This window comes from Rhinichthys klamathensis, unplaced genomic scaffold, assembly GCF_029890125.1.
Source record: "Rhinichthys klamathensis goyatoka isolate OS25496 unplaced genomic scaffold, OSU_Roscu_1.1 h1tg000552l_1, whole genome shotgun sequence".
Classification (NCBI taxonomy): Eukaryota; Metazoa; Chordata; class Actinopteri; order Cypriniformes; family Leuciscidae; genus Rhinichthys; species Rhinichthys klamathensis.
This window is the reverse complement of record NW_026607022.1, coordinates 397528-425416: the sequence shown is the minus strand read 5'-3', so window position 1 is coordinate 425416 and position 27889 is coordinate 397528. Positions and strand designations below refer to the sequence as shown.

The 27889-nt window shown below is 38.5% G+C and overlaps 2 protein-coding genes across 2 annotated transcripts; one reads left to right on the top strand and one right to left on the bottom strand.

Moving 5' to 3' along the window:
• Window positions 1-90: 90 nt before the first annotated feature.
• lmnb2 (lamin B2) lies at window positions 91-21576 on the bottom strand. Its single transcript, XM_056239035.1, has 12 exons — window positions 21153-21576; window positions 19500-19636; window positions 16792-16948; window positions 13543-13668; window positions 11221-11391; window positions 10791-10916; window positions 8215-8435; window positions 4014-4251; window positions 2191-2298; window positions 1992-2111; window positions 1812-1910; window positions 91-682 (listed from the first exon to the last, which is right to left on the bottom strand). Exons 1-12 carry the CDS (start codon window positions 21366-21368, stop codon window positions 641-643), a joined length of 1761 nt encoding a protein of 586 aa, XP_056095010.1. The 5' UTR covers window positions 21369-21576; the 3' UTR covers window positions 91-640.
• Window positions 21577-22602: 1026 nt separating this feature from the next.
• On the top strand, window positions 22603-26968 carry rpl36 (ribosomal protein L36). The gene is made up of 4 exons (XM_056239033.1): window positions 22603-22710; window positions 23108-23202; window positions 25708-25842; window positions 26841-26968. Exons 2-4 carry the CDS (start codon window positions 23110-23112, stop codon window positions 26928-26930), a joined length of 318 nt encoding a protein of 105 aa, XP_056095008.1. The 5' UTR covers window positions 22603-22710; window positions 23108-23109; the 3' UTR covers window positions 26931-26968.
• The last annotated feature ends 921 nt before the right edge of the window (window positions 26969-27889 follow it).

Here is a 27889-nt window from a genome sequence, read left to right as displayed (position 1 = left end):
AATTCAACACTACATTCAAATGAACTGCAAAGATGTTTTGAACATGTTGTTGTTGTTGTGAACATACATTTTATATAACACTCGCTCTGACTAGATTATAGGCTTGAAAAATGTCTTAATCACTGATTTAAACATACATAATACTATGTAAAGCACGAATCAAAACAAATAACAATAAGATAAAATGAGGATAAATGGTGGGAGTAAGCATTTAGAAGTCAACGAAGTCATTTGATTTAGTTTCCACCCTGTTCGTCTGGTTGGCGAAGCAAAAAAACACAAGATTGACAGCTGTCAGTTACGAGCTATAGTGCACTACAGAACATGAGCTCACCGTCATAATCATAACCCCATTCATAAGTGACGAGAACACATGATTCATAGACATGAATATGCAGATTCCTTAGTCACCGGCTTACACTAATACTTTCTAATTTCAGGTCGTTGGACTCGTTGATCAAGACTATTCGTTTATGAGCCGTGGCATATTGCTCAAGATTGACTGGCTTTACAAATGAGGTCCGTAGAAATAAAGGATCGAGGGAGGGGGGTGTTATGAACTCATGATCGAAGAATACAAAAAGTAGTGGCTCTACAAAAAAGACTGAATCGTGGGAAGGAAAATACTAAAGGTGCTCCATCACATGACGGCACATTCTCTGGATCGGGGTTTTGGATCGCCCTGAAAATAAGAGCAAATTCAGCAAAGGTTATTACATTAAATCTACCGTATCATATTTGAAACTAATTTCTATGGCCTATAAATGATCAAAACTTGCTGAAAAACACAATCTACTGCTGATTGGTGGTTCAGACTCTTATAAACTAAGTCTTTTAGTGTAACTGTACAAACGTCCTCCTTTAGCTAGTGCTTCACGTGTCTTTATGCTGTCAAATCTGATTATCAAGTGAATGTAATAACTTTGATATTGTTAGTAATACTTCAGCTGGACTGAAGCAGCTTCCCTTTTTATTAGATCATATATAATGTTTTTGTAAAATCATGAGTATCAAATATGATCATCAGGCTTTTAAGGAAGGTTTATTTGTTCATCTCTCAATCATCATTGCATTGCATTAAATGGTTTAAAGTCCCCCTGTGGTGAAAATCCAGCTATTAAATGTTGTTTATGTGTCTATATGGTGTTTTTAACATGCTTTAAGACAAACCGTGTGTAAATTCATAAAGTATTTTCTCCTTAAAACTGCAGTGAACCAAAGACAGTCTTAAAAACACGGTTTGAAATCGCTGGTGTTTCTGACGTCACAAACGACCTTGTAACCAATCAGATCAACGTGTGATCGTCAACCAGTGGATCTCTGAGCTGAGGGAGTGAGTGGAGGCGGGGCTCATTTGCATATTCATAGAACAGCGCATACTAAATGAGGCGAGGGTGTCGAGTTACATTCAAGCTATTTTAAGGAATTTATTAAGGAAAAAGGATGTCATTTTGGTGATCAAAGATGAGTTTTAAGGGATATTATTGACTACAAACAGAGCTGTGATCAAACTAAGCATTTAAATATCATCTTACCAAGACATATTATTGGCAGATATTGATATGCAAGTATCTGCTATACTGTTCTCATTGATTTGCATTAAAAATGTTTTCGCATGTTTTTTGCTCAGTTTGAGTCTCTGAATAAATCTGAGTGTTTTCTTTCCTCCATATTCTCACTATATCATACTACATAAGCCATAAAAGCCTGATGTATCAAATATGGTACTCAAGATAGGCAAACTTTATTTTAACTATTTTGCCTAAAGTTTAAAAAAAAACTTCCTTCTGTTTACAGTTTCTGACTATTACCTGCTGATGGAAAAGATCTTCATCTCCAAAGTCTTCATCCTCATCATCACCGTTCTCCATTTCCAGCACGCTTTTCGTGACGGTTCGCTTCGCCACTTCCTGCAAATAAAAGTTCAAGTTTGGTTATCGCATTCGCACACAAAAACAGCAAAGGCCGAACCAGGCTGGTGTTCCTCATACCTCTCCGCTCGAGTTGACCAATGAGGTGAGGATCATCTCTCCGGTTCCCCAAGAGCTCTGGCTCTTCCACAGCAGGTCTGAAGGAGGACTATGGGACACGCCGGCGCTGGCGCTCCACACCTTTCACAGAACCAACAGTTAAACAACTAGAAAACATCCCGAGTTGGAGCAAAAATGAGATGCGGTCCAATTCGCTTACCGTTACCGTCTGACCGGCCTTCAGGACAAACTTAGGGCTGAATTTGTAGGTGATTTCCTCTTCATCACCAATTTGTCTCTTTAGTCGCCAGCTTCCCAGAGATTGATCCTAAATTTGGGATAAAATAATGAAATACAAGTTATTTTATTTAAGCAAGACACCACAGGTGAACACGATTAATAATTAATGTGAAAAAAGTACAGGTTTTGTATAACAAGTTTTCTGAGATGTTGTTTAAATATGCAAATGAGGAATCGTCTTTTGAGAAATCTAAACGCCGGATAAAGCCAGATTCAAACTTCTTGTTTCAATGAAAGGAGTTTTTGGATTTGTCTTTTTATCACTCCATAAATCAAAAAATAATGTCGACAGAGAAATTTGTGGGGGGTTTTTTTTACCATGTTTTTAGGAATAAAAGTTTGCATAAAACCATGCTAATGATATATGAACAAACCCAAAATCAGTAAAAACCTTCCGAATATAAACAGGAATAAAACTGTAAAGTTTGGTGTATTTAAGAGCTGCTGAAGTGGAGAACAAAACTCATTTTGAAGAAAAGAGCCTTTAAAAATAGTGGTGGTAATTGAAACCTACAGACACAAATAGATAAAGTGCAATAAAATAAACACTTAAAGGTGCCATGTGGAATGTCTGCCAAAAAATAAATACATACTCCACATATTCCATACCAAATGGGGGCAGTATACCTCCAGAAAGTTGGCCTACTCTAGTCTGTTTTTTAGTTTCGGGTTGTTAATCTTCTAAAACCGTCAAATCGTCCGCTTTGTCCCGCCAAAGCCCATTTTGATCGGTGAGTGATGTAGAATATAATGACTGCTGCGCTTGACAGGGCTTATAACGAGCAGAGAGAGAGAGAGAGCGCCCCGGCCGCGCGCGCGCACTCTCACGTCTTCAAACAACACGAGCGCAGTCCTCCTGCTCTCTCTCTCCCTCGAGCATACTAATCAAATGAATTGACACGATAGTAAGACCGCAGTTCATTTGGAGATTTTTAGAGATTAGAGACTCAATGAACAACATCTCAACACTAAATTATAAAGGCCGGTCTCATATAGACGCGATTGACATCAGGTTTAAGCAGGGTTTAAGTACGCCCACAAGCCGTGCGAGTTATTCGTGTACTGCAGTTGGGCTGGTGGTTATGTATGTTGCCCGCATACCGCCTCCCATGGCCGAAACTGGTATTACGACACCAGTCGGGCCGGCGCTAGTAATTTAGCATGCTAATTTAGGTTTATATCTCGGCAGCACTATAACTTGTCAATTTTTTAATGACATTGCACTTATTTCTTCTCATTCTTTTGATGCGTGTAGCTTATTTTTTGGATAATTTTACCTCAATTTTTACATAGGGCACCTTTAACCCTCTGGTGCTCTTCGGTCATTTTTGACAGAAAAATGTAACTTATTTTTTTTACTTGGTTAGCAAGTGCCAAAACCTTTTCTATTAAATGTTCATGAGAAAAAAAAAACGAAGGAAAAAAACAGTCCCACGTATTGTATAGGTTCAAAATGAGCACTTTGAAAATAATTGGGAAACGAATTTCATCTAGTGGAAGTGTTTGGTACTGCACACTAACAAAATCTGACTGAAAGATCTACTCATCTTAGATTCATGGCTTTGATTTGGAAAATATATATTTCATTTAAAAATGGCAAAAAGCACTTGTGTATTTTTCATAATAAATGTGAAATTCTATAACTTTATTTTTGTTAAAACTCAAATTACAGATATAAGGTATCCAAAATACAACTTATTTTAAACGTGAAGTGACGGCATTTTTTCCCCAAATTCACAGTACCTTGTCCGAGTTGTTCCTGAGGGTCACGGATTTCCCCTCCAGGTCGATGTCCTCGACACTGACGCTCCCCGTGGCTTCGGCCTCCTGGCTGACCTGGACCTTCGGGCCAGCGCTGGACTCTTCCTCGAGCTCCACACGCTTTCTCTTAGCGCGAGAGCTTCGTGAAGACGCAGAAGTGCTGCTGGCTGAGGTGCGGGTCACCGTGACCCGGGAGGACGGGCTGGGAGACAGCTTCAGCCTAGAGGAGACGGGACACACAGGCGGATTACGCATCCCAAATCAACAGGAACACGTGTATGATAACAAAAAGTGAGGCCCGTTCACACCAACAACGATGATGATACTCTGTTTATTATTATAGTAAGCATGAGCTGTCGTTTTGTTGCCTACAGATACTTTAAAATGAAATTTCAGGACTTTCAAGGACAACTTTTTTGGGTACAATCAGAGATCTCACTTATCAAAACAATATCTTTAAATTCGAAAAAAGGTAAATAGATCAAAAATATATATATACACACTAATAAAACAAAATGGTACAAATAAAGAGATGCAAGCAGATGCAATGACTGGAAACTTTAACCATTGAAAGGAAACTGACAAAGATATCGCTTTCCTCTTTCAAACTGATTTTTCCCCGATTAATATTTGATTGTCCTGAAGAATGAAAGATGGATCATATACTTGGATATTAATATGAGCAATATCACGCTCATAGTCATGCGAAATGTCTTTATCAGACGGGCTGCAGCGTTAATTTTGCATGAAAATATTGTCTCATCGAAAAAATGAAACACTAATTTCATATATATTGTCTTTCGTTGATTCAAGCCCTTTTCAATGACCTCTTCATGAATTTGGCTTTTTTTCCCAAGGGTTTTCCAGAACTTAAATTTCAAAAAGTCTAATTCAAGCACCTTGTACGAAACCCTGATTAAATGCTACTTTATATTGAGTTCTTCTCTATATCAGTGTCAGTGTTTCTGAACTCCTGAAACGCCTCCATTGTAGTCTTGAGTTTCTTCCGGGAACGAACACGTCACAATATTCCTCATTATAATAATTAATACGCAGAATAAAGGGGCGGGGCCTGGTTGGGTTAGTTAGTAGTGTGTTAAACTGGCGTTTATGGGAAGGGGCGGGACATTTCCCAAACATACTCGAAGCGCTCAACCAATCACAACACACTGATCCAGCCGACCAATCAGAGCACAGTGTGCTTTTCAGAAGGAGGGGCTTCATAGAGACAGAAAGTGAACAGAGCGTTACTGACAGACTGGGAAGAGAGGAGCCGCAACAATGGAGAATATGAGGAATATAATCAACATTCACTCAGAAAAAAATGTTCTTGAAGAATCAAGACTTTGTAAAAGGGCGTAAAAGGTCCTCTTTAAAGTTAGATGGAATATGATTGGTTGTTAATGGTATTTGTCATTAATCAGCTGGAAAAAAATAGTTTTGAAAGGGATTCCAACAATATCATTCATCAGTGTTTTCATTATAGTTGTAGTGTGGAGTTTCTCACCCTCACACAATTATTAAAACTATATTAGTTATTGTTCTTGGTGCAAACGGACCATAAGAACGATGAATGGGCAACCGCACCATGAAAACACAATGTTTATGTGACTGCGCTTACCTTTCCTTCCTATCATCTGTCCTCCAAATATCTCAACGGCAGACTATCCTTAACTCGCCTCAATCTTCAAGAGGGTCTAGCTGCCTTCTGGGCTCCTCGTCTTCATGCTAAATGAGCTCTCGGACATATTTTTTGACAACTCGCTCTATCGTATCGCTCACGCACGAGCGGAAAACACAATTATCATTCCGGCGTGACATTTTACAACCTACCTTACTCATTCCAGAACCTCAAGTATGTCAAGTATGTAGCGAAAAAATGTGAAGTGGAGCGTTCCTGAACATGTTCGGGCCGCAGATGAAAGAGGATAATAATCAGCTGCCAGAATGTCATCAGCAGCGAGAAACCAGTGCAAAACACTCACGAACAGCCAGTTTGTGTGCATTATCAAACTAGATGCATGAATGAGTCACAAAACCGAGTGAGCTTCCTACTTTGACAGCGTTTTCGGGAAGCACAAGCTTGTCTGCCTAGCAAGACATCTCAGTCACGTTTCAAAATGCCTTCTTGCCTAGTATTTTTGAACAGGGTTCGTACAGAAACTGTACAATGAAATTCCACGATTCAAACACTGATTTCATATATATCTTGTTACGATAATTCAAGCACTTTACAAGTACCTCTTCATAAATGTCTGTTTTCAAAGCTTTTCCAGGACTTAAAGGCCATCTTTCAATTTAATTGTATAACTTAATTTATACAGAATCTTGTATGAAAATGTCAATTTAAAAAGACATACATATGAATACATATGTTTTACAACACCCACAGGCAGAAATTCAGGAAAAAGTGTACCTATTCTAAGCTAGGCTCAAAAAACCGCCCTTTTCCAGAGAACGCGTCATATGACGCAACGACAGGCAAACAAATAGGCGTTGCTGCCCTGGTTCTCAGTGTGGGTTTACGTAGTCTGAGAGGTGGTACAGAAAATAGAGCTTGTAGTTATCGTTATAATGTTAGTTGAGTTGGTTTGAATTGTCACAATGGTGAATTCTTGTGTTTGTTTTGGATGCAACCACTCCAACTTGTCTGGTCATCGGGTCCACCGATTTCCAAACAAGAAAAACAAAGATTTCTGTGCTTGGATACGTTTCGTCCAGGCAAAGAGAAGCAATTTCTCTGCCTCCTCGGTGACAAGACACACGGTGGTATGTGAAAAACACTTCACACCGGATGGGAACGGGCGGTAATGGTCAGAAATTCGGCGGGAACGGGTGGTAATGGTCAGAAATTCGGCGGGCGGGAACGGGTGGTAATGGTCAGAAATTCGGCGGGCGGGATCGGGTGGTAATGGCATTTATCTGCATGCCTTACACCCAGTCCACTTGACAATAAAAGATCCTTGTAACAATGACTATATTTACATGAACAGCATATTCCCGTCCTAACCGGAACACTAACTGCTTTCATACACATACTCCGCAGTACATGCGAGCTCATTTACATAATGTCCGTCGGAAATACTATGGGAGTAGTATGACAGCCGGCTAAGTTCGGAAAATCTGGGATCTAAATTAAACATTTTAAGACGCATGTTGCTAGCATAGATGGTGACAATATACATGGATGCTTGAAAAACAACAAAGTCGACAGCAATATTGCTAAATATGATTTATTAAAGATACTGCAATGTGATAAACATGGAGACAACGTTAGCCACAATTAGCTAGCTATAGCCTGTGGTCACTCACCAAGACACCTGCCCAATTCTCCTCACACCACAACTCTATCTCTCTTCTCTGTCCATTTACCCTTCCCCTTAACTCTGCCTGACCCCTCTCTCGCCTAGGTGGCTCATAATTATACGGCAATAGCCCATCGGAAGAGTTGACATGAACTACTGCAACCTCTTCAACTGTCTGACTCCATTACGAAGAGATGAGATTTACCGGCCGTTGCGTCACGTCGGATCAGAGCGTTTTTGACAGCGGAAGTAATTTTACTCACAATTTCTTTTAAAAAACTTTTTTAATGCACATTTATGATTAATTTCTTCACGCAAATCGAGTTCCTACACCATTTATCTACACATCTATTCACAGGGATCTTCAACTTGAAAGATGGGCTTTAAGTTTCAAAAAGTCAAGTACTTTAAGCACCTTGTATGCTACGCTCCCTGTAGTAAGCAAACCATAAGCTAAAAGGCCCTGAAAATGCTGTCTAGGTTGGCATTCCTGTCATCTTTCGATGATTATAGGTTTGAGTGATTCGAAAAATCCTGGAATGTTTTCCTCAAAAACCTTCATTTCTTTTCTACTGAAGACAGACAGACATGAATGTCGTGGATGACGTGGGGGTGAGTACTTTAGAATTAAAATGTCCTGATGATTTAAACTAATCCTTCACGTTTTCAAGTCTAAAATAGGATAAGAAACGCACTCTAATGTGCCTGACGCCTAAAGCGCTTCCTCAATTGACGGCATTTTTGGCCACAGGTGTGTTTGGATGCATTTCAAGGCCTAGTAAGCAAATTCAAACACCTAAAGGCCCTGAAAATGCAGTCTAGGTTAGCATTCCTGTCATTCTTCGATGATTATCGGTTGTTGGAGTGTGTTCGCTCACCTGTCCTCCTCGCCCTCCAGCAGTTTCCGATAGGCGTTGATCTCCATGTCCAGGGCCAGCTTGACGTCCAGCAGCTCCTGGTACTCGTTGAGCTGCTGCTGCATCATCTCCCTCATCTCGGCCATCTCGCGCTCCTTGGCGTCCAGCTGTCGCCGGTACTTGTCCCTGTCGCTGGACAGCATGTCCTCCAGCTCGCGGATGCGCTCCTCGGCGGTTGACGCCTGCGGGGGGACACGTTGTGAATGACGGATAACATCTCTGAGGTTGAACAACAAGACGTTTTATTCTAATACTACACAAGGACTCGGAGAACAAACGTTTCAAACGTTTTTGGGTTATCATGGAAATAAAATTGGCTAAATCCTACCAATCAACATAGATACGGCAATTTAGATAGGGATGCACGGATATAAAGAATTTGGCCGATACCGATAATTCCTTATATTTGAAAGCTGATAACCGATAATTCCTTATATTTGAAAGCCGATAACTCCTTAGATTTGAAAGCCGATAACCGATAGTTCTTTATATTTGAAAGCCTATAACCGATAATTCCTTATATTTGAAACCTGATAACCAATAGTTCTTTATATTTGAAAGCTGATAACCGATAATTCCTTATATTTGAAACCTGATAACCGATAGTTCTTTATATTTGAAAGCCGATAACCGATAATTCCTTATATTTGAAACATGATAACCGATAGTTCTTTATATTTGAAAGCCGATAACTCCTTATATTTGAAAGCTGATAACCGATAATTCCTTATATTTGAAAGCCGATAACCGATAGTTCTTTATATTTGAAAGCCGATAACCGATAATTCTTTATATTTGAAAGCCGATAACCGATAATTCTTTATATTTGAAAGCCAATAATTCTTTATATTTGAAAGCCGATAACCGATATATTGGCCGATAAATCTAAATCCAAATTTTTTAAATAATTTTTGAGAGCCTGATTATAAAAACAAAAGCCTCACCATTAAAATCCACGTCCCAAACACACAATTATAATGTTCTCAATATAATTTTGTCGCCTATATGACAGACTTGCGCTCCACGTTGCATTTAACCGCAATTCCAATCTTATTTCAATCTTCTAATACTACACAAAGACTCAAACAGAACAAACATTTCTACTTAAAAGGCCAGTTTTTTGGGTTTTCATGGAAATAAAATTGGACAAATCCTATCAACCAACGGCAATGTAGATTTGGGATGCACGGAAATGAACATTTTGGCCGATACTGATAATTCCTTATATTTTAAAGCCGTTAACGGATATATTGGCCGATAAATCTAAATTCAAATTTTAATATAATTTTTAAGAGCCTGATTACAAAAACAAAAGTCTCACCTTTAAAATCCACGTCTCAAACACACAATTATAATTTTATGTAGCCGATATAAAAGATTTGCACTTAATTGTATTTTTTTTTTTTTTTTTTTGATTCCAATCATATTTCAAGCAATTCAAAACCATCATGTTGAACAGTGAGTATCTGAAGTGTCTCAGTTGAAGGAAATAATACTTTATTTATCGGCTTTAATATGTTTAATATATCGGGCCGACAATGATGACATTAAAAATGAACATATATTGGTGGCCGATATATCGCACATCCCTAATGTAGATGCTTTCGGAAATTACTAAATATATTCTAATGGCAAAAAACACAACATTAAAAATATATTAATTGATTGACGGCAAGCTCCCTTATACTATTCAAGGTGGAAAAATAATAAATATAATGGAATCATAATGTGCTTTTACAGTGAAACACTTGTGCAGTTTTTGGACGTGAACCGTAATTTGACACCCACAGAATATGATGTCTTTATCTAAATTAGTTTTTGTTATCAGTTGTGACCCTTAGGGTTTTATGTTACATATGTTGTTAAATGAATGTTATTGCATTTTTTTATTACCATCTGTCACAATGATACTATATCTTAGTATTTACCTCTGAAAAGCTACTTGATGAACTTTGATTCATCACATGACTTACGGTACTTTATTACCACCTGCGTTAAGATGGTCGTCAGTATTACAAAGGTAAAAAACTGATTTTAGCAATTATATATACATTTCTTAAATGAATATATACATTTTTTTCTGGTAAACTTAATGTTGCTACTGTATTTTTACAGTAAACTTATGCAAGTACAGTAACAAGGGTTAGTGAGCAATTTTAGCAGCAATATAATACTATTATATAATAATATACAATTTTTAAATAATAATTGTCATTATTATTATTATTATTATAATAATAATTAACATTAATTAAATTCAATAAAAAATGTATTAAATTAATTAAAAAGTTATAAAACGCAGATTAGATAAATATAAATGCGAGCAATAATAAAAATCTTATATAAATAATAATATAAAAATAAGAGCAATGACTTCTAAAAATATAAATTATAATATTATATTTAGTGGTTGACCGATATTGGTTTTTTTGATGGCCGATATCTTAGAGCAGGGTGGCTGATATTTTTATATATACACCACTAATTATATTATACATATCCATTAAAATAATCTAAAAAAGCCTGTGTGTAGGTACCTGTTTCTGCAGGGCGCTGAGCTGATAGCTCAGGCTCTCGATGCGCACATGGGCCTCCTGAAGCTCCTCGCGCGCGGCGAGAACCGCTTTATCGTTCATGTCCGACGACACCTTGGCATTATCCAGCTGCAGAGAGAGCATTCAGTCAGAGGGCAGACCACGTCTCCACAAGCTATGGGGGGCACTGGGTTCAAGGTTCTTTGTTACAGATACATACATATATATATGTGTGTGTGTAGTGAAATGATTTTCCCCTAGTTTCTCATCCCACAAAGCAAAAATACCATTAATAAGATAGAGAAAAATAAATAAACCAATAATAAAAAAAAAAAATATATATATATATATATATGTGTGTGTGTTTGTATGCATGTATTTTGGTTTTGTGGTCCAGGGTCACATGTAAAGCCAGTGATGTGGTGTTTCTGACCTTGGCCATGAAGGTGTGCTGGAGCTCCTCCTTGTAAATCTGCACCTGCTGCTCATGTTGCCTGCGCAGATCCTGCAGCGCCTGCGTCAGCTTGAACTCGTAGTCCTGCTGCATGCCTGAGTCCACCTCCACCACACGCTTCTCCTGACGCCTGCGCGTCTCACGCACCTCCTGCACACACACACAGCTGTTAGAGCTTCACACACACACCTCCACCACACGCTTCTCCTGACGCCGGCGCATCTCACGCACCTCCTGCACACACACACACAGCTGTTAGAGCTTCACACACACACCTCCACCACACGCTTCTCCTGACGCCTGCGCGTCTCACGCACCTCCTGCACACACACACAGCTGTTAGAGCTTCACACACACACACACACCTCCACCACACGCTTCTCCTGACGCCTGCGCGTCTCACGCACCTCCTGCACACACACACAGTTGTTAGAGCTTCACACACACACCTCCACCACACGCTTCTCCTGACGCCGGCGCGTCTCACGCACCTCCTGCACACACACACAGTTGTTAGAGCTTCACACACACACCTCCACCACACGCTTCTCCTGACGCCGGCGCGTCTCACGCACCTCCTGCACACACACACAGCTGTTAGAGCTTCACACACACACACACACCTCCACCACACGCTTCTCCTGACGCCTGCGCGTCTCACGCACCTCCTGCACACACACAGCTGTTAGAGCTTCACACACACACCTCCACCACACGCTTCTGACGCCTGCGCGTCTCACGCACCTCCTGCACACACACACAGCTGTTAGAGCTTCACACACACACCTCCACCACACGCTTCTCCTGACGCCTGCGCGTCTCACGCACCTCCTGCACACACACACAGTTGTTAGAGCTTCACACACACACCTCCACCACACGCTTCTCCTGACGCCGGCGCGTCTCACGCACCTCCTGCACACACACACAGCTGTTAGAGCTTCACACACACACACACCTCCACCACACGCTTCTCCTGACGCCGGCGCGTCTCACGCACCTCCTGCACACACACACACAGCTGTTAGAGCTTCACACACACACCTCCACCACACGCTTCTCCTGACGCCGGCGCGTCTCACGCACCTCCTGCACACACACACAGCTGTTAGAGCTTCACACACACACACACCTCCACCACACGCTTCTCCTGACGCCGGCGCGTCTCACGCACCTCCTGCACACACACACACACACAGCTGTTAGAGCTTCACACACACACCTCCACCACACGCTTCTCCTGACGCCGGCGCGTCTCACGCACCTCCTGCACACACACACACAGCTGTTAGAGCTTCACACACACACCTCCACCACACGCTTCTCCTGACGCCGGCGCGTCTCACGCACCTCCTGCACACACACACAGCTGTTAGAGCTTCACACACACACACACCTCCACCACACGCTTCTCCTGACGCCGGCGCGTCTCACGCACCTCCTGCACACACACACACACACAGCTGTTAGAGCTTCACACACACACCTCCACCACACGCTTCTCCTGACGCCGGCGCGTCTCACGCACCTCCTGCACACACACACACAGCTGTTAGAGCTTCACACACACACCTCCACCACACGCTTCTCCTGACGCCGGCGCGTCTCACGCACCTCCTGCACACACACACACAGCTGTTAGAGCTTCACACACACACCTCCACCACACGCTTCTCCTGACGCCGGCGCATCTCACGCACCTCCTGCACACACACACACAGCTGTTAGAGCTTCACACACACACCTCCACCACACGCTTCTCCTGACGCCTGCGCGTCTCACGCACCTCCTGCACACACACACAGCTGTTAGAGCTTCACACACACACCTCCACCACACGCTTCTCCTGACGCCTGCGCGTCTCACGCACCTCCTGCACACACACAGTTGTTAGAGCTTCACACACACACACCACCACACGCTTCTGACGCCTGCGCGTCTCATGCACCTCCTGCACACACACACAGCTGTTAGAGCTTTACACACACACACACACACACACACACCACCACCGCACGCTTCTCCTGACGCCTGCGCGTCTCATGCACCTCCTGCACACACACACACACACACACACACACACACACAGCTGTTAGCTTCACACACGCTTCTCTTGACGCCTGCGCGTCTCACGCATCTCCTGCACACACACAGCTGTTAGAGCTTCACACACACACGTGCAAGTTTGCAAGTATTGACAGTGTGTGGGATTTCCTTGTTTTCCTGAGCCGGCTCGTTGGGTGTATTCCCGCACATCACCTGTGCAGGTGTGCGATGGGGACCGCTAGTGCACACACTGACCTCCTCAAACATGCTCTTCCTGAACTCCAGGTCCTCGGACAGACTCTGGCAGCGGTTCTCCAGGTCCACCCTCATCAGCGTCTCCTTCTCCAGCTGTTTCTTAGCCACACCGTGAGCATCTTCAGCCTGCAACACACACACACCTGCGTTAGACTAAGGTGTGGAGGAAGAGACTTTGGCTTGCTTAGGCCCCGTCCACACTACTGCGTTTTCGTTTAAAAACGGAGACCTTTTGCTACGTTTGCGCCTCCCGTCCACACTAAAACGGCAAAAACGGAGACCCAAAACGGAGAAGTTTAGAAACGCTGCCGATCCGTTTTTCGTTTTGAATCTCCGGAGGGCGTTTTAGTGTAGACGGGTCCAAACGGAGGACTTTAGAAATGATGACGTAGTAGAGGCTCACGCTCGGCTCTATGATTGGGTGTCATCAGTCATGGCGTATATCTTTGCTAGCAGCTGTTGTACAAGTGAATTCTGCATTTTACAGCGCTATAACTGCCTACATGCGCCGGAGTCAAGCTATTATTCGAGCGATCTGTGACAATTCCCGTGTGCAGCGGCGGCGTTGACCGTACATGGAGCGTCGGTTTGGGGTTAACCCAGAGCATGGTGGGATAATTCCGGCACGCGCATGCCCAGTGTTGGTGAATGGTCACGTGATCCGCGTTTTCAGTCGTTTTAATGTGGACGGAGATCAATTCTAATACGCAGCTAAAACGCTGGTGTGGACGTAGATCGTATTCGTTTTAATTCTCCGTTTTTAAACGAAAACGCAGTAGTGTGGACGGGGCCTTAGTTGAGGACATTTAATTTAATATTCAACAATATTATTGATCTGTCTGCTTCGACACCATTATATGAGAACTGGGCTAGAGAAGACATCACTGTTTTCTCCAGAGCGGCTTTATTTGTGACCCGGGACCACAAAACCAGTCACATGGGTCAATTTATTTTAAATTGAGATGTATACTAGGGGTGGGAATCTCTAGGCACCTCACGATTCGATGCTAAAGCGATTATCGATTATCTAAATCTTTTTTTTTTTGTGTGTGACTATAAATACTTTGCTTTAAAAGTACAAATTAATGACCCATAAAGAATTAACGTACAATATATTTTATTAACATCGCAAAGAACCAACAGGAAAATAAATGTGTGCCTGAACTAGCAGCATACTTGTAGTAAATTAATAATATAACAACGACCGGTACAGCCGAGTGTTTTTCCTCCTCTGGGTGGAAACGTGTCATATGGCTTCTTATATTTGTCGTGTTTCCGAAATATTTTAGTTTTATTCTACAAAGCTTACAAATAGTGTCCAGCTCCTTTCCACCTTCAACTTCATAGAAGCCAAAATATTTCAACACGTCAGCTTTTAACACGGAGGGTGTTTGGATTTCGTGCTCAGCCATCGCGTCTCTAGGGCCCTATGAAATCCGTTTTATTTTTTCCCAAATTCCGTTTTATTTTTTCCCAAATTCCGTTTTTCCCGTTTTAATTTTTGTGAATTCATTTTTTTTACCCTTTAGTGTTATTTTAGTCATAAAAAGAGTGTGCTTTTAAAGTTAGTGATTAAAATGTATACAAATAAAATAGGAATGACCTTAAATTACAGACATTTACTCAGTAGCCTTTTCAGGACAAATACTGCATGATGCCACATGACACTGCACTCTTCAAGTAACAACAAAATATGGTTATGAGCTTTAAACTGTCCAGTAAAATAAATTATATTAGTTTAAAGTTTAAATAAAAGTCACACTCTGTCTCTCTCTCGCCCAGTGTCGCTTGCGGAGTTCGCTTCGCTTTTGTCCAGTCCGGCGCCTCATAGACAGACGCGGTGTGTGTTTGTGTGTGTATGTGAGAGACGCGTGAGTGATAGAGAGACGGAGGGAGAGCAGGGAAAGGAAATACAACGGAAAGAATACGCTGCGTGTTTTAAATAGCGTTAAAAAAATTAACGAAACGCAATATGTGGCGGCCGGAGTTGATTTTGTGGCCGCGAATTAGTCTATGTGTGGGAAACACTGCATAAAAGTCACGTGCGAACTGCTCGGCACTGAGGGCTTTCAGCGCCCTGTCACGAGCGCAGCATAACAAAGCGGTAGCTAACGTTAATTGAATCAAGCAAACAACTAGCTTTTGTTTTTGCTCCAAAAAAGCTTGATTTACCTCGAATTTCACATAAGATTCCTTCACGTTATGAGTTTCCATCAGACTCGCGTGGTAGCCAGGTGTCTCATCCAATGGCGATTCTGACGCAAGTGCTAAGATTCCGATTGGCCAAGAGAAAAGTATCCGGTACCCGGTCTGCATTTTCACCAGACATACATTCTTCTCCCACACAAAAACAGAATTTCAATCCAAATATGTAAAATTCCACGAAATTCCGCGTTAACACTAGATTGCGCGTTAATTGTCCAATTCCGTCACTCCGTCCGCGATTCCGTGATCACGGAAATCATAGGGCCCTACGTCTCTGTTATGTGCACGCCACAGACGGTCCGGCCACTGCACTGCCGCACTCCAGAGTTCCGTCAATATTACGTTATTATAAATATATATCTAAAAAAAAAAAAAAATGTGAAAATCGATTTTTGACATTTGTGAATCGATTCAGAATTGTCCACGTCCGCATCGCGATGCATCTAAGAATCGATTTTTTCCCCCACCCCTAATGTATACGTCATCTGAAAGCTGAATAAATAAGCTTTCCATTGATGTACGGTTTGTTAGGATAGGACAATATTTGGTCGAGATGCAACTATTGAACATCTGGAATCTGAGGGTGCAAAAAATTCGAAACATTGAGAAAATCCCCTTTAAAGTTGTGCATTTATGTTCTCGATTGTGCTGCATCCACTCACAAATATAAACGCTTGATATATTTACTGTAGGAAATTTACAAAATATCTTCATGGAACATGATCTTTACTTAATATCCTAATGATTTTTGGCATAAAAGAAAAATGTATAATGTTGACCCATGTGATGTAGTGTTGGCTATTGCCACAGATATACCAGTGCGACTTATGACTGGTTTTGTGATCCAGGGTCACATATATAAATGAACTAAATTAATAACTTTAAAACAAAAATGAACCATCACTGAACTTACTTAAGCTGGACTGTGACGCTATTTTCTTCTGGAAACACACTTTGTTGCATTATTTTCCTCTTATCTCTGTAAAGCTGCTTTGAAACACTGTGTTGTAAAAGGCGCTGTATAAATAAATGTGCTTGACGTACTTTGGCTAGCTGAGCCTTCAGGTCGGCCAGTTCGGCAGACAGCGAGCCTTTCTCGCGGAGCGCCGTGTTGAGAGACGCCTCGTTCTTGTTGAACTGCGCTTCCAGATCCTTAATCCGGGCCAGAGCCGAAGCCAGATCCCCATCCTTCTTCTTGTAGCTGGAAAACAGTTTCAGTCAGTATATAGTAGCGCTGCACGAGTAATCGCAATTTACATGTAATCGCAATTAAACCGAGTTTGAAATCGCAAAGGCTGAGATTATTTTGTATGTGCAGCGTGTCAGTGAAGCACGGCTCAGTAAACGCCGCTCCGTCTGCGAGTTTGAGTCACTTATAACGTGCATTTGAACATGCGTCAAACACGCGAGCATAAAATAGTCGCAGCCTTTGACAAATCGCGTAAGGCTTAAATGCGATTAATCGTGCAGCTCTAATATATAATAGGGCTGGAAAAAAATTTAAGAAAAAGCTTCGTGGCCTTTTTAAAAAACAATTGATTGAAAATATTTTTGGTTTTTTTACTCAGCCCTAGTATACATTTTCATTACTAATATCTTATGGGATGGATGTCAGCGGATTAAACATCAATCATGATGCGTTTGTAATTAATCGGATTCATCTTTTACAATTGAATTTGCAGCTTAATATTATTAACAATTTAATTAAAACAAACATTAAGAACCGAATATTAAAATCCAAAAATCACAATGGGTTTCACATCGTGTCTACAAGCCTATTTCAGTGAATCAAACATTTAATCGCTTTATAAATCCTTTATAAATCACATATAGGTTTGCTAACCTTTCATATATCGTTATTGAGATTCTCCGAATAAACTGCAGATAAAACCAGTGAAATCTGCGTGACAAATGTAGGTTTGCATTATGACGTGAGTCTCTCATGTGGTTTAGAGCAGCCGCCCGCAATCGGGCACATAGCAACACACACTTCCTGTTTACATGCGCTCGTTAGCAACCAGATCAACCTAAGATGATGCGTCAACCGCAGACTCCTGGGGTCGTATTACACAAACTTTCTTACGCCTCAAGTTAAGATCTGACAAGTTAATTTAGGATTTTTCACAAATTTGTATTACAGAAGCAAATCTTATGTTGATTTAGGATTCTTATCCCATCTAACAAAATCTCATGGCATCTGTAGTTAGGAAATCTTAAACCAATCCATCGAGTTCGGCGATCAACTCTCAGGTCTGTTACCGAGCAACCAACGACACGCAAACAAACAGCCTATGTGAAGTAATACGGAAAAACTTTGATAATAGTAATAACTGAGATTAAAATGGAGAAACAAAATGTTCATTAAGTGAAGTTTTGATAAGCCTGGTGGAAAAGGCAAAGCCGAATCCTTTTATTTCACAGGAGTGTAATTATTTGTCAGTTTTGCCGTCAAAGTGAATTTCAAGGTTCATTTATTGTCATTCCAAACACATTTTCACATGAAGGAACGAATGTTGTTCATCTTCCATCATTAATGAATGTAACGTCATTTTCAGACAGGACTATTATTATGTGATTTTTATAGTTGGCTTTCAAATAAGGCTGGGTATCGATTCAAAAACGATTTAATTCAATCCAATTCGATTTCCGATTCGACTCAATGAATATAGATTTAATACAAATCCTATATTTATAGAAAAAGAACATCAGTTTACAAGTGGTTAATTATTAAAAAGAAATTAAGAGCCACAAACCTGTATATTAAACTCTTTATTTTAGGTACAGTAAAACAGAACACAACTCTATATTTCAAACGCATACAATGAATAGACAGGATTTTGATGCAAGATTTGATAATTGGATAAATCTGAACAGTGGCATGGCTTTACCAAACACGATCAGGTTACTTTATGTTTAAGATAAAACACACATATAATCTCCCAGCATCAACTGTGACATGCAGGCCTGTGAACAGAGGAGAACTAATACTGGCTTTTGGGTGATCGATCGATTAATATGTTTTTTTAAACTGGGTTTTTTTGCCCAGCGCTACACGTTACTGACACACTCGGGTCTGAAAAGTTCAACTCCGTACTTAACGTAAAAACTGAGAAAGAATGAGAAACAATCATGTTTAAATTAAAACACTTAAATAGTAAATCTAATATACTATACACTCTTATAAAAAGAGATTCTTAAATCTCAATGTGCTTCTTTTCCTGGTAAAATAAAGGTTATAATAATAATAGTTGTTGATGAATCGACTACATTTTGAAGAAAAAAAAACCCCGATTACTCGAAAAATAGATTTTTTTTTGTCCAGCCCTTTCAAATACTTTTGATATATATATATATATATATATATATATATATATATATATATATATATATATATATATATATATATATATATATATATATATTTATATACACACTTTTAAGATTATGCACATATATATATATATATATATTTATTTATATACACACTTTTAAGATTATGCACTTCAGAAATGTCATTTTGTTTTTGTAAAAGCTTTTGTCCTAAATGATAGGATTCCTAAGTTCGGATCTTTCTGATGAAAAGGAGACCGTCTTCTGCTCGTTTATCCGAACGAACAGATGGAAACGGCTTTAAGTCGAGTTAAATAAGCCCAACTTAAGTTTAAAGACGACCTCTGACCTCACAGGTGATTAAAAGAGGGGGATAAGGGACTCGATTCCAGTTAAAAGAGACGTTTCTGAGCAACACTTACTTCCGGGTGACCTCCTCGAGATCAGAGTTGGCTTTTCCAAGGTCGATCTGAAGTCTGGCTCGTTCGCGAGCGGTTTCGTCCAGAACGCGGCGAGCGTCGGCGAGCTCGGCCTCGTAAAGAGACTTAATCCCAGACACCTAAAGCACAGAAACAACACAAACCCAACAGATTTACACGTCTCCAAGACACGCAGAGATTAGAATAAAGCGCGACTGAATGGATTTAGGATGCTAGAAGTCTCACACTTAAACCAAATTTAGCTAAATAATAGTAAATAAACTCAGTTTAAGTTGGAAATTCGGAGCGTGTGTGTATGGCGAAACGTTTTTATAGGATTGTGTGTAACATTAAAGATTAAAGCTATTCAGGATTTAACAAGTCTTGAAGAGATAGTTCACCCAAAATTTTTTATTAAATACTTTTTTCCCCCATACTATGGAAGTCAATGGTGCCCAAAAGTGTTTGGCTAAAAACATTCTTCAAACGAGCTTAATTTCCAAGAAATATTTACACGTGTTTAACAACTTAAGGGAGAATAAATGACAAGAGTGTTCATTTTAAGGTGAACTAATCCTTTAAATCAATAAGCTGCTATTATCAGACATCATTTGTCAGTAAATCCACTTGGAAATACAGAGCGTGTGTATGGCGAAACGTTTTTATAGGATTGTGTGTGATATTAAAGATTAAAGCTATTCAGGATTCAACAAGTCTTGAATTGTGTAAGAGATAGTTTGCCGAAAAATCCCCATACTATGGAAGTCAATGGTGCCCAAAAGTGTTTGGCTACAAACTTAATTTTAAAGAATTTTGTACAGGCATTTATCAACTTAAGGATGAATAAATGACAAGTTTAAATCAATAAACTGCTATTATCGGACATTATTTGACAGTAAATCCACTTGGAAAGTTGGAAATACGACCGAAAAGTTTCTATAGGATCGTGCATGATATCAAACTGCATTCAAACTATTTCTTTATGCATGTTTGATGTGTGAGGGCTTCAGTTTAATGTGGTCAACATTCAAAACAAAGGGAGCAGATGGAAAGGGGGACCAGATTCAAATTTGAAAAGAGCATTTGGCCACTCCCCAAAAAAAAAAAAGTTTGAGGAAAACGCCCAAAGATATTCAGGACACACATATACAGACCAGAACTCATACTTGGAAAAGTTTTACATTTGCTTTTAACACATAAACGCACAACTAAAAGTCTGGCACGTGCATACATAAGGCAAATTATACAAATTGAAGCCATGCGGACACAATTTCACGGCCACTCCCTGAATGCATTTCACCTTGCCTTTACATGCAACGCATTTTGTATAACGTTAAGTCAGATGTGCTTTAATATAAACTAAAGGCTATTATAAATGCACATGGTTGATAAGTTAGTGTAAAAACGCTCGACTTCCTCGCGCGATTTTTCAAATGTTTTGTCGCGATGACATGTGTAAGTTTTAAACATCAAGAACAACATAAAACACTTGAAATGTTAACTAAAAGAATCTTATTTACAATATAAACATGGTAATAAACGTAAATAAAATACACAAAAAAAATAGATTTATGGCAACACCATATATACACGTGAAATTGACGCTAGCGGGCAGATTTATCGATGGTAAATCAGCACAAAGGAAGGGTTTTGCACCTCTCTGGTCGATACTTCCTCTTTCTCGGACACTTTGACGAGCAGCCGGTCGTTCTCGAGCTCCAGAGACCGTACGCGATCGATGTACACGGCCAGGCGATCGTTGAGCGCGCTCAGCTCCTGTTTCTCCTGCAGACGCGAGATCCGCGTCGGGCTCAGGGGCGTCTGCGCGGCCGACGCGCGGCCAGACTCGCGGCTCGGGGTTGCGGTCGCCATATTCACGCTACGGACCCACTTTACCTCGAATAAACACTCCTTTTAGTGTTCCACTTCGGTCCGGTGTGTGAGCAGCGGCCTCTGAGTCGTACGCGGGACGGTTTTCCGGATGCGTTTGGAAGTTTTTGTTTGTGGAGTTTTTTGAATGAAACCGTGTGTTTGTAGTCCGAGTGCTGGTTGGCTGTCTTTGAAACGGAGGTGTGAAAAGAAAATGGCCGCCGCTAACGTAAAACCGCGCCAAAAATCCGTCGAAGTGCTCATGGGATTTGTAGTCTTTTTTTATATATTAGATTTTTATTATTATTTAAAAAGCCATTAACCAGAACGATACAATGAGACATATTCATTCGAAGTAAAATATAATAAAATAGAACAAAATTATAATAGACAAAAGGAAAAGGGTGCCACTTTATACAACATCATACAATGTTATATAACAGTTATACGATCTCTAACTGCCTTTTTACTTGTGTAATTACACAAAACAGAACAATAAAACTTAAAATAATTTTTAAAGTAAAAAATAGGTTTGGTGTCGGACCATTTCATTTTATGAATGTGAAAATGTCCCATAAATATTAACAATTGTATGAAGTATGTCTTATTATGTTTCTTATTTTTTTGATAATTGAATGAGCCTTTATATAATTGATATTATTCCATGATCATTGAAGTGTATTATTATTATCAAATCCACTCAGCTAAATTTTTTCTTCATAGGATTTGTAGTCTAAAATCCAACCAAAGGCCCGATAAATGAGGGAGAAATATTATTAGATATTATTTTAATATTTTATATATATATATATATATATATATATATATATATATATATATATATATATATATATATATATATATATATATATATATATATATTCTTTTTGAAGCACATTAGGGCATATATATGTTTGCTATTATTTAAATTAACATATTGCTAAAAATATACAACAAAATAATATAAATATAATGAAATAATTTGTCAAATATATATATTAATTAATAGGAACATTAACAAACATGTGCTATTTCTTTGAGTTTTCGAGGGAAATGTAGAATGATAATGCAATGATGTAATTTGCTTGTTTTATTAATTTTACTGGATCGAATCGTTCTGGGATTATAAAAAAGCAAACATTAAAAATAATAACTCTCCAATCAACCAGCTGTTAATATTTAACATATCATCTATGAACGCACCGGACTACAAGCCTCACGACAGCTTTTGTCTAGATGGCGCCACTCGTTTTTCCCGCGAACTCTTCTCTTTTCGTCGCGTGTGAAAGTTCAACTTCCGCCTAGCAGCGGTCCTTCCGGTTTGGACGCCATTAGCAAAACGCAGGTATGAATCGCTGGAGAATCGCAAGCATTAAAATCACATTTATATCTAATACATCTTACCTCAAATCATTACAAAAGTGCACGCATTTGTAAATATAAACCATCTAAGGTGATTTCCAGTGATTATTGGGAACAATTAGCGTGATGTTTGTGTGTTTTGGAGGGTTTCACTCAGAGTAGATGCGGTGAAGCACTCGGGAGTTTATTCTCAAAAACTGTCGTTATAAATGTACTATATCTGGGAAGCTTCAAACCTAAAACGTGTTTAAAATGTTTACTGTATTCCTCCTTATCATGAAATGGTGTTATATAATGACTTAGAGCTATTGTATAGACCACTAATAGCACACATGCAGCTCATGTTTTCATGTGTATTCAATCACATTTGTTCTCCTCAGAGATGGCGATTAGGTATCCTATGGCAGTTGGCCTCAATAAAGGCCATCCAGTGACCAAAAACGTGTCGAAGCCCAAGCACAGTCGCAGGAGAGGGGTGAGTGAGTCCATGTTTCACTGTTTTGGATGGTTAAAATCAGCATTTAACTTGTTAACTGGGCCAGTGACAAATAAGGTTTTCAACTGATAAATTAAAATAGGTTAAAACTGCACATCAAAGTAGTTATTATCTTTATGGGGATGTTTTTTTACTTATTACTAAAATCTCAATTTTAAACAATGTATTTTAAGCGGTTTAACTGAGAAATATGTGACGACACCAGTCAAAATGTCATACGGGATAACGTTAATGCATTTTCTAAATATTATGATATTAAAACTTTTCAAATCAAAAATACTTCATGAATATGTAAAGTGATGCAGTAAACAATATTTAAAGCTCAGAAAAAAAAATCGGCGCAACTATTTTTTTCTCATTATATTGTGATTTCTTTAAACGTGACCCTACTTGTTCAAGTTCTTTACACACATTTTAACACTGCAATGTAATTTAAAATGCAAAATGTCTGAAAAAGTTTTACAGGACTTGATATCATGTTATTATTGTTTCCTCAACTCCATTAAGTGAAATTATGCATTTCAATGGGGAAAAAACAGCGTTATCCCGCCTGACTTAAATTGTTACCCGGTATGACACCATATGAGTTAACACATGAATTGTCATTTTTACAACACTTACACATAATAATGTTCATAAATAATTAATGTTATGCAATGTTTTTCCAAGGAAATTAATTAGGCTCCACTTTAAAGAAATAGAGATGTGGTTTTCAGTGTGTAAACTGTTACACACAAACTCAGTGTGGTTTCTTCCCAGATTTGGCAAGTAAATACATTTAAACCATTTTTTTTTCATGTTTATGAATATCAAAACAGCACAACTTTTCAACATTAGGTTTAATTTATTACTGAAAAGTACCTTGAACCATTTTACTGATCATAGTCACTCTACATCAATATTCATAAATAATGTAAAGGGTTAAAGTAGGCGACCTTCACTGATTTCAATGAACAAATTTACAAAAGCATCTAATTGAACAACAGATTTATAAAGAAAAATCGTATTAATGGGTTGAACACTGAATCAATAAATTTCATTAAATGAACACTAAATGTTATTTTAGACAATGTCTATAGTTAATGTAACTGTAATTGAATATTATTATGAATTATATAATTTGCTAATATTCAACTAAACAATGTTAATGATATGTTAATATCACAATTTGAATGGAAATTATGCAAATTAAAGCTGAAAACTGTCTAAGAATATATTGTCTAACACGTCATCCAAGATAACGGATGACATTATGGGCTAACAACTGTTATCCTATATGACAAAATTGTTATCCGGTATGACAAAACTCAGTTTAAATCTTAATCAGGCAGTATTTTTGGCTACCTAAAGAAATCTGTAACCTTTACCTTCAACTTCCAAATATGTAAATTCATGCTAAATAAACATATTGGCATAAAATCCACATTATATATGTTATTTTAGCGTTATCCCATATGACACAGGATTTTACTACATAGTGTGCTAGTGAGGAAAAAGGGTAAGTTAAACATTTTATGAAAGACTTTCACCATTGTTTGGGGGTCCTTCAGGGTCTTCCTGATTGTGTAACATGCTGTCTCACATCGTGTCACAATAAAATTGCTCCAATTTGCTTGTTATCCCGTATGACATTGGCTGACAGACAGTTTTGGGACAGAATGCTCCAAAGCATAACAATCAACTGGATGTCATATTCTTTGTAATATTTAAATATATTGTTGTCAAGGCACATACAATAATGCCTGTGGCAGAGATGTTAGGGTTTATTAGATTTTTTACAGTTTGTTTGGCTTTTTTGTATGTCACTCTAAGGTCCGGACAGTTATCCGGTATGACATTATGAGACTATAATGTCTAATAATTCTTACACTTTGTAATACCCTCACTATATGTTCATATCATTTGATAAACAGAGATTAATATTCAATAAATGTGCTTTTTATTAAACATTTCCTTATTTTGACTTCATAAAGGGGTTTGGACATAAAAATTGCACGTCACGTCATTGGGCCAACTGCCAGTGTCACAGTTGCGCGCTTTTATCAACAGGTTTTTCAACGTCACACATTTTAATTCGAAAACTTAACGGTCAAAATACTTACCGTGAAACCGTTTTGAAATTGTTCGATACGGTACGTTACTTGTAGCGCACTTCATTTTTTAGATGTCAAGCTTAAATTTAGAAGCATGGCTTTGAATTTTCTATCGATTTCAGTCCAAATTAAAAAATAATAATAATAATAATAATTTTTAGTTAAGTACATTTACTTTAAAGCTAATTTCTATAACTTTTTATGCTGTTTTATTAAAAGTGCTTTCAATCTGTGATAATCTTAAAACCACTTAAGTTCAGATCTATGTCCCATTTAACAGTTAACGTGGTTTTACACTCATTTCGGTGACTTTCTCCCATCATGCACTGCTGTATACACCATATTATACCAGTATAATTGTGTGTAACGTAACGTCGCTGTTGCGTTTCAGCATCTGACCAAGCACACTAAGTTTGTGCGCGACATGATCCGCGAGGTGTGTGGTTTCGCGCCCTACGAGAGACGTGCCATGGAGCTGCTGAAGGTGTCCAAGGACAAACGCGCCCTCAAGTTCATCAAGAAAAGGGTATGTTGATCCGCATCCGTGTTTATTCAACCAGTTTCTGGAAAATTAGCTTTTTTCTTTTTTAAAAATAAATTAGATTCCATATTGACCATATTATATGAAGATACACATTTAGTATAATTTTTAATATGTAGTATTTAGTATAACTTTTAGTAATGTGAATGTTAGTGAAATGATTTTGCTTTTAATCGCGAGGAACTGAATATACGTTTCTCTTTATCGGTGTGTATATATATATATATTTGTAAGTGTATATATTTTTTTTATATAAACTTGGTTTGATGATGCTTAGAAAGAAAACTCTTCGAAGCAGCTTTAAAATGTATTTATGATTTGTCTATTTATATAGTTATAGGATATATACACGCACACATAACTTGGTTAGACGATGCTATAAAAGAAAATAGTTATCAAAACAACTTTAAAATTTTATAAACAATTGGTACAAAATCTGAAAAAACATACTTTTTCTAAAAAAAAAATTAAAATGACTAAATTGACCATCTCATTCAGTCCAGATTTTGACCGGCAGGTTTAATTTATGCATCTTTGCACTATTTTTATGTGCATTTGAGAATATTGCATACAAAAAAAACACTAGAAGCAAATGGTAAGATTTGCGTTAATTTAAAAAATGCGTTAAAAAACGAATTTCCTTAATTGAGGCGGATAATTGTTCAATCCGATAAGACATGCGTATAAACTAGGATGGAAACACATTTACCGAATAAATCCCTCAAAACCTCAGGTGACTTTTCCTCAGCGGAGGCTGTGATTGGATAGTTGGACTAACCAGTGGACCAATCACATCGCAGCATCTCAAATGTTGGCTTGGTGACTCTGAAACTCAAAGTCTGTGATCAGAATGATTTGGTTTAAGGTTTAACATCCGAACGCAAGAGAACATGACAGTGTTTGTATAAGATGGGAACTCTATTGGCCTAAATGTGCAGGTTTGAGTCTAGTTTTCCTCATTGTGTGTGTGTGTGTGTACACAGGTGGGAACTCACATCCGAGCCAAGAGAAAGCGTGAGGAGCTCAGCAACATCCTGGCCGCGATGAGGAAAGCCGCTGCCAAGAAGGAGTAGCCTGAATTATGACAAATAAATTTGTATGTGTAAAAACACGCGTTTGACTTGTGCTTCATTTGAACGTGTCGCTCGACTGGAGGAACTTGTGTTTGCAGAGAAGCTGTGGATCATATCAGTGTATTTAACCAAAGACAGGGTTACTCGTGTGAATGTGCCTGTGTTTCGTCATCTGTCACGGGCTGTGTATCTGATACACCAAATTATTCAAGTAAACTAATGAATTAAGTACTTTAGAACACATTTCTATGTATTTTAATGGTTATTTCTGTTGTCTTTGAAATGAGTTCACTACTGAATGAGTCTACAAGCATTCTTGGTCAACTAAAATACACTAATGAAACTCGTTTGTCATGCATTTAAATAGATTTGTAATGGAGTTGCTGTTTAGTTTAATTAAAATATCAATTTTAAATGTAATATTGAATAACACTGTTTAAAATACAAATATTTTCAATTATCAAAACTACACTGTCATATGATATAGCATGTTATAATTTTAACTTTTATATCATGACTGTAGTTTTGATAAAGTTAAAATATGAAATGAAAGTAATATTTGAGAAATTAATAATTACATACCAAGTCAAAATTATGACATGGTAAGTCATATTTGAGAAATTGTCATAATTTTGACTTGGTATGTAATTATTAATTTCTCAAATATGACAGGATGTCATAATTTTAACTTCTATCATATGACTAGTTTTGATAGAAAAGTTAAAATTATGACATGCTAAGTCATATTTGAGAAATGAATAATTACATACCAAGTCAAAATTGTGACATGCTAAGTCATATTTGAGAAATTGTCATAATTTTGACTTGGTATGTAATTATTAATTTCTCAAATATGACCTAGCATGTCATAATTTTAACTTGGTATGTAATTATTAATTTTTCAAATATGACAGCATGTCATAATTTTAACTTCTATCATATGACTAGTTTTGATAGAA

Bases quoted from the DNA above. Each gene is read 5' to 3' on its own strand.
- lmnb2 (XM_056239035.1), bottom strand. From the start codon at position 21,368: ATGGCGACCGCAACCCCGAGCCGCGAGTCTGGCCGCGCGTCGGCCGCG. The intron at 8,436-10,790 runs GTACCTACACAC...GTCCCCCCGCAG, and splicing joins TCAGCGCCCTGCAGAAACAG to GCGTCAACCGCCGAGGAGCG. The intron at 2,299-4,013 runs GTACTGTGAATT...TCCCAAATTTAG, and splicing joins TCAGGAACAACTCGGACAAG to GATCAATCTCTGGGAAGCTG.
- rpl36 (XM_056239033.1), top strand. From the start codon at position 23,110: ATGGCGATTAGGTATCCTATGGCAGTTGGCCTCAATAAAGGCCATCCA. The intron at 23,203-25,707 runs GTGAGTGAGTCC...GTTGCGTTTCAG, and splicing joins AGCACAGTCGCAGGAGAGGG to CATCTGACCAAGCACACTAA. The intron at 25,843-26,840 runs GTATGTTGATCC...GTGTGTACACAG, and splicing joins TCAAGTTCATCAAGAAAAGG to GTGGGAACTCACATCCGAGC.